Below are 15,399 nucleotides of genomic sequence, written 5' to 3'. Positions count from 1 at the left end.
ATTGTATAGTCTGTATTAAATTATTATAGTTTTACTTAACTAATTTTAATTTTTATAATTTTTTCTTTTAAATACCCTACAGATTTCTGTCCTGGTTACCCAGACATTTGTGTAGGTGTATGAAAAATCAAGACTTTGTGTAGGTACACAGAGACTATATTTTCATTAGCTTTTTAGATAGCATAAAATGTGATTTAGGTTTATAAAAGCATTTTAATTTAATCTTTCTGTTTAAATGAGCTGTAAAGGAATTACTAATGCACCAACATTTAAGGTGATTAGTAGATATTAATTTGTAAATCTCAAAGGGGTTTTTTTGCTGAACCTTGTATATTAGTCTATAAATAGCCATTACACTACACCCATGCTTCCCCTATGTTGAAGTCTGTGTAGTGTGTGCAGCAAAAGCCTGTCTCTGAGCAGGCCATGCTCTGAAGGCTCCTGTACAGTCCATGCCAACATCACTTTAAAGTTTGTTCTGATCGTCATCACCCTTTTTTGAAATACTGGTTCATTTCTTAAGTGGTTTTATCAGTATGAGCTTTTATCCCTTGTTTTGTCTTTCTCTGGTAGTTTGAGAATCCCCATTCTGGTAGCCTTTGAATTCTTTACATCTTTTTAGTACTCTTCTAAGTTTTGGAAAATCTCTTCAAACATCGATGTCACAGAGTTGCAGGACTTTAATATTCATCTCATCAATGCTCTAATTCTGCTCCTAGTCACTGTTCTACTGCTATATGCATATGAGGATGGCATCAGCCCTTTTCACTGCAGGTTTCACTTGAAGGTGTTACTGAACTATATGACTGTTATGCTGCTGAAACTGGAGGTACAGTCCACCTTTATTAGACAGACAATACTAACCTGCCTCCTTTGAAAATATAATAGACAATCAGTATTTTGCTTCACATTTATATTAGGCTTCTCTAACTACAGTTTTCACAATTGTTATGACGTTCTCCTTGTATTCAATAAAAACTAAAAAGTAAAAATCAGTGTTACAGTAATGTTTTTCTCAACCTGTTTAGCATATTTTGGCAGGGTAATGAAGCCTGTTTACTTAGAAATATTTCTCCCAGACAAATGTTTAGTATTCTCTTCTATTAATAATATAATGGAAAGTCCTGCAATTAAAAAAAAAAAAAAAAGGAAATCCTGTTTCCATTTAAATACAGAGAGAAATATTTGTTTAATTTACTGAAGTGTTCTATATAAGGGATCCTGCATTGTGCTGCAATTTTTCATACTCCTAGCCTGAGGTGCCAAATTTTGCTTGGGGATGGCCTTAGTTTACCCTTCAGGAACATCATCTGATTATAAACAGTCTAGAAATAAGAACCAGCTTCCTCTGTGATGATTACTTCACCTTTTTCGTCATGCTGATGTTCCCATGTGGTTGTGCCTTTTGTATTACAAAATGATCAAGCAGGTTTTTCAGGAACTCTAACAACAGCTGTATTAGTAGTCCTAAACTGACTTCCCACAACAACACAATTTTGTTTCTAATCATGTTAAGAAATAATTAATCCCAGAGTCCTGTTCAGTTCGGGATAACTTGGGTTATAATGGACCCCTGCCAGTAGCTGTCGCAGCTTGCTTTGTTGCTGCATTCATATTTTACATTTAAGTCTTGTGGTTATTGGAGTTTTAATTCTAAACAAAATGACAGTATTTTTAGCATCATCTTTTTCTGTCCTTTGCCTCTCCCCTATCAAAGTCTTTATTCTTGATTGGACATTAATGTTTAAACTTTGTTAAATATTTAGAAGTTCATTAACATAGATTTTTATTAATGGAGATCTGTAGTCTCAGAGCCATTACATTGCAATGCAATTTTTTTATGATTTTAATGGTTTTTCGTTAAATCTGAAATTATGATAGACCAACGCTTTCCAGTAAATCTTCTCAATCTGAACAGTTGGGGTAAAGAAAAATCTCTAAGTGAGAAATCCAGCCCAAAATTAATTGTTTAACATGATAAAATACTGATTTAACTATTCACACTGTCTTTGCTCTGCGATTTGCAAGGAAGATATACAGAACAAAATCACGTAAACCAGTTTTTCTCAGGCTACCACACATACATGAGATAGCAAGGAGTTAAGAAGCACTGGGCAAAGCACGTATACTCAATATCCCAAGGCACCCAAAGAGCTGCAGCTGCCCAAGTTAGTGTCAGCTAGGAATACATATTATTTTTGTAAAATGGATTACTTGAGATGAAAGCATTCTTCATGGTTTGAGGATTTATATGGCATAAAGGAGGAGAGGAATGGTCATTGCAGAAAAATGCAAGTCGAATTTTATATGGTAAACTGTAAACTGCGGAAAATTTATAGATTATTCATTACCTTTTTATTTGACTTATGTAAGGGCTTTACAGACATGATCAGTCTCTGCATTCAAGAACACATAATGACTATACAAGAAAAATCCAACAAAATTATTTTCTCAGTGAAATCACCATAGATTTTGTAGTATTCACTGCTAAAATGAGTAAAGTGTCTGTATCTTCACTAATAATTTTCCAACAGTGACATCCAGTTGTATATTTTGCTCTTAACTGGTAGAGCTATTCTCAATTCTAATCCGTATGTCACTAATTAAAAATAAATAAGACATAAAAATGCTCTGACAGAAGCTTAATTACATTAAGTTACAGTTGCATGACATCAATCTGGAAGGAGCATATCAGTATATGCTTGTTTTCTATCTCTCGTATTTTGATTTGTCATATAGTTGACCTTGTTTCCCTTTCTAAAACTAGGATCAAGCTTCAAAAGTGGCATCAAGCTTCTGTGGTTGCTAGTTATCAATTTTCAGAAGTGGGTAGCAATACTGTCATAGTAACACTGTCATTGTTACAAATCATTTAAAGTTGTATAGATGGTATGTTAAAAAAACCCCAAACACCAATACAGAGTCTGGGATACAAAAATTATTTTGAACATTTAGATGCTGTAAATGACAGCTAAAAGACTTTGGATCTCCCTGTATTTTTCTAATTTAAAGTATTTTCTAATTTAAAGTATTTGGCCATCGGTAAACTTTGAAGGAACTCCACTTAGAGCAAACTGTAAGGTTTGTCTCTCCTCTGGACTTCTACCAGTGTTGCCTTCCAGTTTACAATATTAGGTTGTGCTGCTGGCTCATGAGAAGTCCACAAATCAGAAAAACAAAATTGCTGGTTTGCTTCCCCACATCCTGCAGCTCCATTCTTTGCCAGATACTCCTACTGCTTCTTCCCAGCCCATGCTCACAAATTATCTCAGGCTTTTCATTTCTGCTCCCTCGCCCTACATAGCGGGTAGGGTAGGAAAAAAGTCACTGGTATGTATAATTTTGTCTCTGCTGCAGAAATATAATTCAAAGCTGAAAAATGAAATTCTGGCCGAGAGACATTTTTTGCTTCTCTTTTTCATTCTCCATTCCTATATTTTTGTCTACATTTGTTGTCACTTTTCCCTTTTTCCTGGTCAGATTTTCTACTCATTTTATTCTTAAAAATATTTTCCTTTTTTCTTAATTTTTTTACAAACAACTCTCAAAAAATTTTATTTTATCTTTTTTTCCCTGTCTTTAAAGCATAAATTATAACTTCTAGGGTCTATCTTTGACCTATGTTCTAGAGTTTCTTTGACCTTTCCCTCACTTGTTTTCTGCACATCACTAGGGCACCCTGTTTAACATAAGAATGAAAGCTGAAGAAGGCCACCCTACCGGGAAGCAGTGCTGTCCATCCATCCATCTGTCTGTCCCCTTACACACACTCCACACTGCACAGGTCTGAAGGTGATCTCAGCTGTGACCGCAGTCACTGGTTTCTGCTTGTCTTGGTCATAACCAACCTTGGTCATAACCAACCTTGGTGTCATTGCAGGCCATGGCATCTGCTCCTGCGGCCGATGCATTTGCCAGGATGGGTGGTTTGGAAACTTGTGCCAGCACTCAAGGAAGTGCAACATGACGGAGCAGGAGAGCAGAAGTCTCTGCGAGTCAGCGGATGGCATATTATGTTCGGGGAAGGGTAAGAACTGGCAGCTGAACTACTTCATGTCAGTGCAGTGCCAGAGGAAAACTATCATATTCTGGAAGACTAATGTGCATGGAAGTGGGTTGTTGTTTAATAACCCTTTCTTTTCAAAGGTACCCAGTATTAAAAGGATGTTATATTTGGCTCCATAATGCACTTATATCCATTTTGTCAAACACCGTACATGCTCAGCAATGTTGCTCCCCTATGCAATTTTGTTAGTAGCATATAATTTTCTGTATCTGTTTAGCTGATGGTCTTCATGGAATAGCTGTACACTATAAACTAACTGTTCGTGCTCCATCCAGTTTGAGGGAAAGGGGCACTACCTGCAGAAACACTGCAGTGGGGAAGATGACAGATGTCATATACTGGGCAAGAGTAAGTGGAAGAGAGTGTTTAACAGCAATATTTGGTATACCTAATCACTCTGCTCCCCAACACAACAGCAAAGTATGTGTCTGCAGCCCCCACAAATGAATCCTGAAAAACTTTCTCATTTACTAATTTTCATTCAGGTGGTTGCATCAGCTTCAGTTCAGCTATAAAAAAATGCCACAGGGAAGAATAAAAGTTAGAAAATCCTGATAATTATCTGAAATTGTTCTCTGAGGTTCCTACCTTGCAGTCTTTCAGGCTAGGAAATTGCATTAATGGAAAGAGGGCTTTTTAGCTCCCCCATAGTGCAAATTGCCTATTTTTGTATATAATATATCTGAAAGAGAATAGACAAAAAATGGGTGGTGGGACTGACTGGAGGCTAGAATGCACTCACTCCAGATTTTATGTGCCATTTCCTCTATTTTTATGTCCCTTGCATAGACAGAGGACCAGCTGGAAAAAACAGTTAGGAGCTTTCTACATCAGGCAGGTTTCCAGTTTTCCCTTTGGTAACTTTTATTTCAGTGCAGAGGAAATTTAAATAGGGTTTCCAGCCTGGCCTTCATCCATCTGTATTATCACTTGGAATTCTCTCCTGCAGAACTGTTTCATTTTATTTTGGTTCTTTTCTGTCCCCAATTGATGCAATGTCATAGAAAATGAGGAAGTTGCGTTGTTTCTTTATTTTTTCCAGATGTGTCTGTGTTTAAATTAGTGTATGTGTAAGAGAATGGTGAGTTGTTGGAGAAAATGAATGACTCTATTTTACTGTAGAAGCTAACTTTTCTTCTCTTAGTCTTGGTCTCCCTGTGGTGCTTTATATAAAACATGAAGGTGAGGGAATATTCTTAGTAAAAATAAAATGCACTATGTGAGATTCTAAATAAATATAAACATGAAAAATTATGTTGATTTTTAAAATATTTGTATTATCTTCTACCTTTTTATAAGGATGGCTGAGAGCCCACTAGCCAGTGGGTCTTACTCTGAGAACAATTAGCTTTGAGACCATATATCAAGGATACAATTTACTCTGAGGCTTTGGGAGTAGATAATCTGGCAGAAATTTGCAGACACCCAGGATTATTTTTCTGTCTACTGGCTATAGTGCCCAGGGGGTGGTTTGGGATCTGGTCACCGATGTAATCTGGAGCAACCTGAAAGTTGCTCTAGGTTGTAACCAGCAGCAGTCAGGTAGTGCTTTTACACACGACTGCTTGAATGGAGGTTCCAAAGGCTCAGATTTTCTAGAATAGTAGCTCTCTGGTTGAACAGCATTTACTTCCTCTGAGAATCACAAACCTGACACATGGAGCCAGACTCTTCTCAGTGGTTCCAAGCAGTAAAACAAGAGGCAAGGGGCAGAAACTGATGCACAGGAAGTTCCTTAACATGAGGAAGAACTGTGCAGATGACCAAGCACTGAAACAGGTTGCCCAGAGAGGTTGTGGAGTCTTTCTCACTGGAGATACTCAAGAACCATCAGGATGCAATACTGCTCAATGTGCTCTAGAGAGGCAGTGTAATACTCTTATTAACTGTTTCATCAGGGAGGTTGAATTAGATGCCCCCACAATTGTCCCTTCCAACCTTACCCATTCTGTGACCTTAAATCCATATTCAGCAGGAGTGGTAGGATTTTTTTTTTGTTAAGTTTCTTCGGACCCCAAGCACATGTAAGCTTTCAGTGTGATGGAAGGTTACCCTGAGGACAGTCAATATAATAAAGCAGTGTCAAATTAGGTACTATAAGAGCTTTATTGTAGAAACAGCTGGTCACATGTGTTTGTTGCAGCAGAGAAATATCTGCATAAGATAACTTCATTTCTGTGTGGTCAGTAAACATCCAAGCAGGTTACTATCTCCTGCCTCTTCTCTGAGCAGGATGGGGATCACAGGCAAAGACAGTGTAATTATTTATAACCTTTTTTCCTTTTTTTTTCTTTTTTTTTGTTAAATCTACTTTTGATGTTGAGATATGTATCTGGAAATCATGTCTTATTGGATACTCATACTTTAAAACGCTGTTCATAGCTAGTGAAGCATTACCCTAATGGTAAATTGTTCTTTCTGATTTATTACAATGAGAAAAAAATAATGATTTCTTGTCAGATAAAGGTGAATTTTGCTGGAAACCTAGCCAGGATGAGCAAGTGTTATAACGGACTGAGAGGAGCTTGAGTTTCTTTTGTAGGACTATGAGGAATCCTAGTTTTCAGCAGATAACTGCTGAACAACACCAGAAAATTGCACTCTGCTAATATAAGCAAAGTTGGGCATCCACATTCCTAGTCTGTTTTTAGAATCTTGGCTCTCTGACTGTGCCACCTGTAGTAAGAGCTCTTCCAAAGGAAAACAGCAACACCCACCACTGCTGTCTCCCTGGCATTAAATATAGGGCTGCATATGGCGACTGTAACAGTGCAGGATGTAGGCAAGGTAATGAGCCAAATCCCATCCGAGAGGATCTGGCTGGGATCCCAGGAAACACCCTACAACTCATTAGACTCATTTTAATTAAACTAAGGGGCCTCCCAGAGCATCATGCTCTGTTCGGGGAAAATGCTTGATTCATTTCCCTGACAGATTTTGTATTATGGAGCCTGATCTTCCTTGGTTGACTTGGTGTTAAATTTGCTGTATCTTCTGCAAAATAGTTTTAAACACTGTGGGCATTCCTCAGTAGCAGCATCAGTGCTGGTTTTGAAGAATTACTTCAAGTTTTTTACGGTGTAATACTCTTATCAACTGCTTTAATTTCACTAAAATTATCATACTATTCCTCATTATTTTCTGTTGTCTGTACCTTGCAATTTGTACGAGCAGAGAGATTTGGTTTAAATTATCCTCAAGTAAGTCTTAGTGTACCTCTTATACAGCAACCATGCAATATATATGCTATTCTCCACTGTCTCTTTATACAGTGGCGTTTTTTATCCTTGTAGGGTATGTCAATATTTTCTGTGCTGGTGGCTCAGTAAGGAATACTCAGAAGTCACAGAAAAAGTAGATGCTTAATCAAATACTCCCATCCCCAAATGTTCCAATCATTAGCTCTTCCTGAATATATTTGCATGTTCCATATGTTACGAGTTAAAACATTTCCCTAAAATTAGGCGAGTTAATTTTTGTGAATTTAAAATAAACATTAAATTACTTACATATTTAATTAAAAATTAAATACTCTGTTGAGGCTGTTATGAAGTTTTCAAAAATTAAGTTTCAGTGATCAGAGGTACTTCTGTATTTACAGGAAAAACCTATGGAAAATTCCTTGATATCAAGGATCCATAATAGGATCATTATTATGGATTTTTTTCAGAGGTCTAAAAGAACTGGAAAGATGGAAAAGCATAATTTTATAGGCTTTGGCTAAGGCCCTGTTAAGTAACCCATGAATTCTATTTAGGTTATATTCTGACATAACCAAGCTTCCTTCTATATATTTTTTCCTTAATATTGCATTAAGCACATTGGTGACTTTTACTGGAATCATTCTGGAAATATTGCAGGAAGCTAGGATTTTCAACTGCATTTAACTAATTTATAAGTATGTTCTGTTAAATGTCAACAACTTATTTGATGATTTTTTTTAACTCTGCCTCTGATAATTGAAAATTTATGTGTGTATCCTTTGCTATAATTTATTTGGGGGGTTGATTTTTTTAATAATGCTTTCTAATGTAACCCTTTCTTAGGGCTTGGTTCACAAAAGGATTTTTGCTCAGCAGTTACTGAGAACCCCACCTTAGTGTTGTAGGTGTTGTACTGAAATCTGTATAGGGTCAAGCTGCTGAAGATGGAATCAGAAAAGCTGAGTCTTTTCAACCAAGTTTTGGAATCATCCAGAAGAAATTACCATCTCCTAGTGGCATTTCTAGTTGCAGAAAAGCCTGTCTCACCCCATTCTCAGGCTACAGTCTTCCTGACACATGATTGTCTGAGGGCAATTGTCACTTTCCAGGATTCAGAGACATGAACCTTCTGAAGGTGAGAATGTCTCCGAGCCTTCCCTTGAAGGGAGGTTTCTGGTGCTCTGTGCGTTATGGCATCACCTGAACATCACCATAGAGTCTCTCCTTTCCCTGTGGGGCTGTGACCTGACATCCCGGAGAAGGAGGAGAGCAGCTTGTCCCAACAAAGGGCACCAGTGTACGCTGCAGGAATAAGCCAAGTGCTGAACTGCCATTATGTGCTCAAACTCTTTCTGACCGAGAGCAAATAATTAATTAGTAATTCCATGGGAGGTGGAGAAACTTTGTTTGTGGTGATGAGGATTTTGGGGGTCTAAATGTTAGTCTTGTGCATTGCCGGTCTTTTGTGGACCCAGCCCTAAATTTAGATGAGGAGGACTATTTCCTTCCTGGGTGTGATTTTATTGCCTTCAGTAACAGTGGGTTGGGGACAATTTGAGCTTTTCCAGTAAAAAAAAAGAACATTACTGGGAAGAGAAGCCCTGATTGTAGGACTCTGAAACCAAAAGAAAGCTTAAGAATGTGAACCTTGATTAAGTGAAATAGCAGGATAAAAGCGTTAGTAGTAACATTCCACCATACTCAAGCTCATGCCAAAAGAATCCTTTCATTCAAAAGACTTTTAGCTTGATTATTTTCTCTTATGTAATAACCTCTTAGGCAGTAATTTTGTGCATATGCACACGTGCATATGTGTGCACGTGTGTGTCGTGGGTTGTTTTTTTCTAGTCTGAAACTGACAGTGCTCTTTGACTGCGAGTAATAATTTTTGTGATTTCAGGTTCCTGCCACTGTGGAAAGTGCATCTGTTCTCCCCAGGAATGGTACATTTCAGGCGATTTCTGTGAATGCGATGACAGAGACTGTGACAAACATGACGGTCTCATTTGCACAGGTGCAGTACAGGCTAACACTTAATTGCTTCAGGAAAAAAACTGTGTTGATGGGAATTATGTTAGACAAAGCCTAGCTACTTCTTTCCCCACTGACAGAGGAAGTGCATTTGCTGGTTATTCAAATCTGCTATAATTGTTTCTTCATGCAGTGTGATAATCAACTTAAGGTTTCAAAACAACAGTTGAAAGCCTGAGCATGAATTTAAATAAGTAAGTCAGCTATTACATCCATCAACAATTCTCATTGTAATAGACTACCAGCTACTGCTTTTTTGGCAAAGGACATAGTGTCAGCATTACGATCATGAGGTTTCCTTAGCCTTTGTTCTTCTACTGGACATTCTATGTGCGTAAATTTAAGTCACAGACAAAATTCACTTGTCTGATGATCCTTGGTGGCTCAGAGGCGTAGTTGTGTGGGTTAACAGACCTTCCTGGCAATCAGGCAATTGTTGGTGGGAGCCTGAAATGCACGATAGCTTTTCTTATGATGTGATGGCTGATTATTAAATTAATGATTATAGCAGCTGCATCCTAACATTGTCTGAAAGTTGAGGTGGCAGATGTGGATAGAAACGAGCAGGGTGCCAACAAGCCCTCACGATAAACATAGTGACAAGAAGCAGCATGGGAATTGCTAAATTAACTCATTGGTTTCTTCCTGTTACAAATCTTAATTTTAGAAAAATTTTGCCAGCAATTATTAGACGTGGAAGAAATCTGCAAGTTGATTAGAGTGAGAGTAGGAGGGCTGACACTTGTAAATTGTGTCTTCCAGCTAGCTCTATTAGAAAGTGTCCTTTTCTGGAGGCAAGTAGCCAGTGTAGCGGCAGCAGAAGTCTTATCTTCAGCTGTAATGGCTGTTCATGGATCCTCATAAAGCTGGTAGGAAGAGGAGTTCACATTGGAAACTCATGCTGTAGCTGTCTTAAGTTGAGCATTTGAGTCATAAAAAAATATTTAAATAAAATGAAAATAGAGGTGTCAGTATGTAATGTTTCCCTACTGTAAAATAGGGCCAACACATTTTTCACTTAATAGAGAGTTTGAGATATGATTTATTTGTATAGCACTCCTGAAAAGGTACATGTAAAGTTTTTCATGTTTAGAGTGATGGTTTTATTGCTATTCTGTTGGTAACTTTTAATGACTTTTTCTTTCTTTGTAGTAGTTAAAAGTAATCTTGTTTTACCTTGTACCTTGAGGCACAGTGCAAACACTGAACCTCACCAGCTGGGTACAGATACTGATGTGTACAATTGCACTACACAATACACAATTACAATATTTGCAATATGGCTGATGGAATTATTGAGAGAATGCTATTAATGCTTTGAAAATGTAGGTTTGGGGTGATTTCTTAATGCAATGGTACAATAATTGCTTCCTTCCAAAGGGGAAAAAAAAAGGGATAGGGGAACAATAAAGGAACAATGCAACTACTTTACCATGGCTTTTTACTTCCAATAAAACACATTTTAATGTAGTACATTTCAATTATGATAATTGCCTTTTATTCATTCTATTCTAGGCAACGGTGTTTGTAGCTGTGGAAACTGTGAGTGCTGGGAAGGATGGAATGGAAATGCTTGTGAAATCTGGCTGGGGAGAGAATACCCTTAATGCAGGGTGTTAAGGACTGAGGAGGTTATTTTGTTTGTTTTTCTTTAGGCTGCTAGAACATTTAATTTCGGAAGTGCTCAGTGTGTGGGTGTGGGTGTGCATGTAAGCACACATACATGGTTTGAAGTACCTTAGAACACGTTTGAGGACCTGCTCCTTAAAGAAATGCATCAAAAAAACTAAAAAAGGGAGCAGGACAACCCCAGTTCTAGAGGGTGAAGTCATAAAATACCGGCCCTGTGGAATTCCTCCAGAGTTTTTTCTGTAAATTCAGTGGAACTGAGATTATATCTATAATGCTTGTTTCTTTAAGCAACCTTTGGAAAAAGCATAAGAAAGCCTTTTTTAACATTATTTACTTGGTCATCACCTCTCCTTATCAATCTTAACAATACCCCTGTAGAGGAGTAACACTAGCTGAATATTTGTCAAATAACTACTTTGATTAATTTTATGGTGTTGGAAAAATACATTATTTGACCTTTTTTTCTTTCTGACAATCCTGATTATGCACCAGCTCATAAATTGAAAGAAGCTGTAAAAAAGCCTATAAAAACATTAATGATTTTTTGTTTGGTAAAATAATTATCTGAGATCCAATTACAAGACACCCATAAACTGAAGACCCAAAATGTTTGAACAGACCCTTTTCCACAAAAAAAACTTAGTTTCTGTGGTTAATGTGTCAGTAAGTTGGTTATCTAATCTACATACTACAATACTTTCAAGTACATAACCTATGGGAACATAAGGAAGGAAACTAGTAAAGATATAAATGTATGATTGCCTATTCTGAATATGTATTCTGCAACTCATATGTACTTCTATCATACTGTTCTGTGTAGTACAGTTGCCTCTTAAAAGTAAAGTAAATGAAAATTTGTTATATTGAAAATGAAAATATGTCATTTTCAGGATGAAAATTCTGTCTACTATTCAAAATCAATGTTTAGAACAAATTACACTGTCACACATGGTATTCATTGAATTTAACTGCTTTTATGGAAGTGGGAAACCTGAAGGTCAACTGACTTGAAAAATCATCTATGCTATGCAGCAGCTTGGTCTCAGCCAAAGACATTTGGACAATGTCAACAAAGTAATTAAAGTTTTAATACAGTAAATACAAACAAAGCAGTGGTATGAACAAAAATTTTATTTTTATTTTCCAATGGTGAAATGCTGCTCAGTGTGAAATTCACATTGAGTAATGAATGATGTACAACTATTGGGACTTCCCTAACTTATTTACATATGAGTCTCTTAATTTTTTGTACACATAGATTTGGCAGCCCTTGAATTCTTTAGAACAAAAAGAAGAAATACACATTTTAGTTTCAAAAGTGTTTACACTTTGTGAAATCATGACTGAGTGAGAAAATTGATTAAATGGTTGAAAAATACTTCTTTTAGATACCAAACTGTAACACTGGCACTTAGGTGCCAAGGTCCTAAGAAGAGGTACATGATTCAGAAATAATGGAACTATGTATCAACCAAATACTGTATTTCCATTATTTATCTAAAAATTAGTTTTCTTTTAGAAAGGATGGTTTTGAAATAGGAAAATACAATGCTACAGAACATGTAACAGAATGCAAAATTTCAAATTTATTTAATTGCCTTATTATTACCCCTTCCCATGTTGCTTGTTCTCTCACCCAGTTTTTTTTAGTTAGCCTGTATTATTTCTTTCTAAAAATGAAGCCTGTGAAACCCATGTTATCAGGGAGCATAATCACCAAACATCCAATTTATATATGTTCTGCAGATAGTAATGAGACATACATCCTAAAGCTGTTCCCTGCTCTCTTGTTAGATAACCAAAATATCAGACAGAGTTCTAAAAGATATTGATACAGTATAAAGCATCTTCAAAATAAAATCATCTTGAAATTTTAGTTTATATTTTATACTTGTAACCCTTAAACTCCATGGAACCGAACAGAAATATTTTCTTAAGTTTTAGCATATATGCATTTTGCCAACCCTGGTGTCTGGAGAGCACAGATTGTTGCTTTTATTTATATTTACGAATACAGCTGACCTGAATCACCTTATAATCAGTGGGGTTTTTGCATATACATTCATCTGCTGAATCAGAGTGGAAACAGTGAAGGATACAAAGTTTTCCTTTATTTTCTTCCATCTGTATTTAGAACAGTAATAAGAAAATATCAGATAATCAAAACTCTTATCTGGTGTCAGTAGATGCTTTTGGCTTGTTCATGCCATCATTAGCAGATTTATATATACTGTAGACCAGCTGTGGTATTTCAGGTACTCATTCATATATAAAAGAACAATTCTTTAGCTGGTTGCAGTATCGTATTTGATGCATTTTACTTTGTAATTTGCTTTAATTTTAAATTTATATACTTAAAGAATGTAAGTTAACTCTTATTTCTAGTTTGTTTGGGTTTTTTTGAAAAAAACAATCAACTCCAACATTTTGACTACTGGACAGATTACACAGCCACAGTATTTCTGTTATCCAAGTTGTTTTTTATATTACGTATGGAAAAAAAATAGGATATCTACAACGGTTACTCTCTGTGTTTCATTAAAATGCAATTATCAAACAAAATGGTGCTATTACTATAAACCATAAAGTATTAAATAAGACTATTAAAAATGTAATGTTCTCATTAATTTTTTTCCAGTTTTTATTTTGTGTCTTATAACGTTGCTTGAACATTTCCCCTCTTCATGTTGAGGTAACTGGTGGTGTAACACCCAGCAGATCTGTTTTGTGGCTGATTTTCTCACTAAAAAAATGAGATCGGAAGAAATAAGATTATTCTTCCACATATGTGAATATAATAGCTGTAATATCAAATTGTTATTTTACACCTCATTCCGTATGATGGGAATTCTAGATACATAAACTGTAAAAGCAGGAAGAGGCATAAGGAAGTGAAACTTACTGCTGGATTCTTTACAGCTAGTGACTGTAAAAACTTTCTCCCAGGCCTGTGACAAAAGGCAAAATCAAATTGGATAAATGAGGATTTTGTACTGATTAAATTAGTAAACCTTATGAAAAAATATTATGTCCTTGCTTTCTTATGAGAGAAAGAACACAATCCAGAAGTGTACTGAATGCTTCTATAATGGACTTGCAGGATAATACCTACTGTATATAACTTATCTGTAATATCAGCTATAAAACAGCTGTGGATTGATTTGCTTCTATAAATTATTAACCTGCTTGTGACCCTTTTTTTCAGTGGCCACACTCTCTTTTAGAAACACGCAGATGAACATTTAATCATGTACCTGCTCTCACTTTTCTGATGCTTTGCCCATTGCTTCTTAGCAGAATGACATCTCACTTTGTAGCTAAAGGATACAGCTACATGATACTGGGATGAAGAAAGCTCAGTTGAATATTTCTGTGACTAGGTAACAGAACAAAAATTTTATTACATCTTTAAAAATAAGTCATAGCATTTGCATTAGTCATCACCAAAAAAAACCCTCTTATTAAACATTTTAGAATGCATTGCACAGAATATGAATTTATCTAAAGGGTCATCTAAAAGAAAGAGAACCTTCACATTTAGTCTAATTTTATTTGCATTCCCATTTGAATGGAGCTGAATAATTTCTTCTTTATACCAATAAACAGAAGGATCAGCAAGACAGACTTTTACTGCATGGACCAAACTGCCTGATTTCATATCTCTTTGCTTAAACTAGTATTAAATCAAGACAAAAAGTTTCCCTACATATATATATAAAGCCAGAGTTCTTAGTGTTGTGTCAGGTATATGCCATAGTCAAAGTGAATACTTTACGAGGGTGAGACGGTGGGGAGAGAGGGGAGAGGTTTGGTAAGAATCAACATGACTACACCAGTTAAGGTTTATGAAAATGACAATATATTAAAAAATCATTTGAGAATGGCTAAAACCCCCAACAAGTTAAGCAAAGGCTGTGTTATGTGAACCACAAAGCACTTAAAAGGAGCTAGAGCCCTTTCTATAGGCTCTATCATGTGAGCAATCTCATAAGGATTCTTGTGTATTTATAAAATTTTTGAAATACAACAAAATGGTGCTTTGTTGAAATAGTTCATATCTACTTAAAACTGGATTTCTGAAACTGTGCAGATGTGATTGATTTTGCCAAACAGAACTGTAGCTGAAATACAGATTTAAAAAAAAAAAGGGAAGAGATAATGACTATATGCAGTGTTAACATATAAAATGGTAAGATGAGGTTAGATTGCTGTGCAAACAGTCTCTCAGAGATTAGAGAAAACCCAGAAGAATAAAATACAAAGCAAGCATGCAAAAGATCTGGAAGGCTGCAGATTCACAGGCAGCTGCACATGTAAGTACAAAACCCCCAGTCTATAAATACAAATTTATTCCATCAGGTTTACTATACAGTACTTTAGTAGTAACAGACAGTTGAAAACAGCTTTCACTTAAAAGCAAAATTAATTTTAGAGGGAAGAAAATGGTGAACTCTTATTCTGGAGAAC

At 36.1% G+C, this 15,399-nt stretch overlaps 1 protein-coding gene across 1 annotated transcript in view; it reads left to right on the top strand.

The window, feature by feature from the left end:
- ITGBL1 (integrin subunit beta like 1) overlaps positions 1-14,972 on the top strand; it is a 142,734-nt gene extending 127,762 nt beyond the window's left edge. The window contains exons 9-11 of the mRNA XM_051780685.1: positions 3,881-4,027; positions 9,170-9,283; positions 10,816-14,972. Of these exons, the coding sequence (XP_051636645.1) occupies positions 3,881-4,027; positions 9,170-9,283; positions 10,816-10,907 (353 nt within the window). The 3' untranslated portion in view covers positions 10,908-14,972. The remainder of the gene's footprint in view (positions 1-3,880; positions 4,028-9,169; positions 9,284-10,815) is intronic.
- Positions 14,973-15,399: the final 427 nt, after the last annotated feature.

The sequence above is a fragment of the Manacus candei genome, unplaced genomic scaffold, assembly GCF_025592945.1.
Source record: "Manacus candei isolate 608988 ecotype Guabito, Panama unplaced genomic scaffold, ASM2559294v1 h1tg000014l, whole genome shotgun sequence".
In the NCBI taxonomy this organism is placed as follows: domain Eukaryota; kingdom Metazoa; phylum Chordata; class Aves; order Passeriformes; family Pipridae; genus Manacus; species Manacus candei.
The sequence above is the reverse complement of the archived record's forward strand: the minus strand, read 5'-3'. Positions and strand labels throughout refer to the sequence as shown.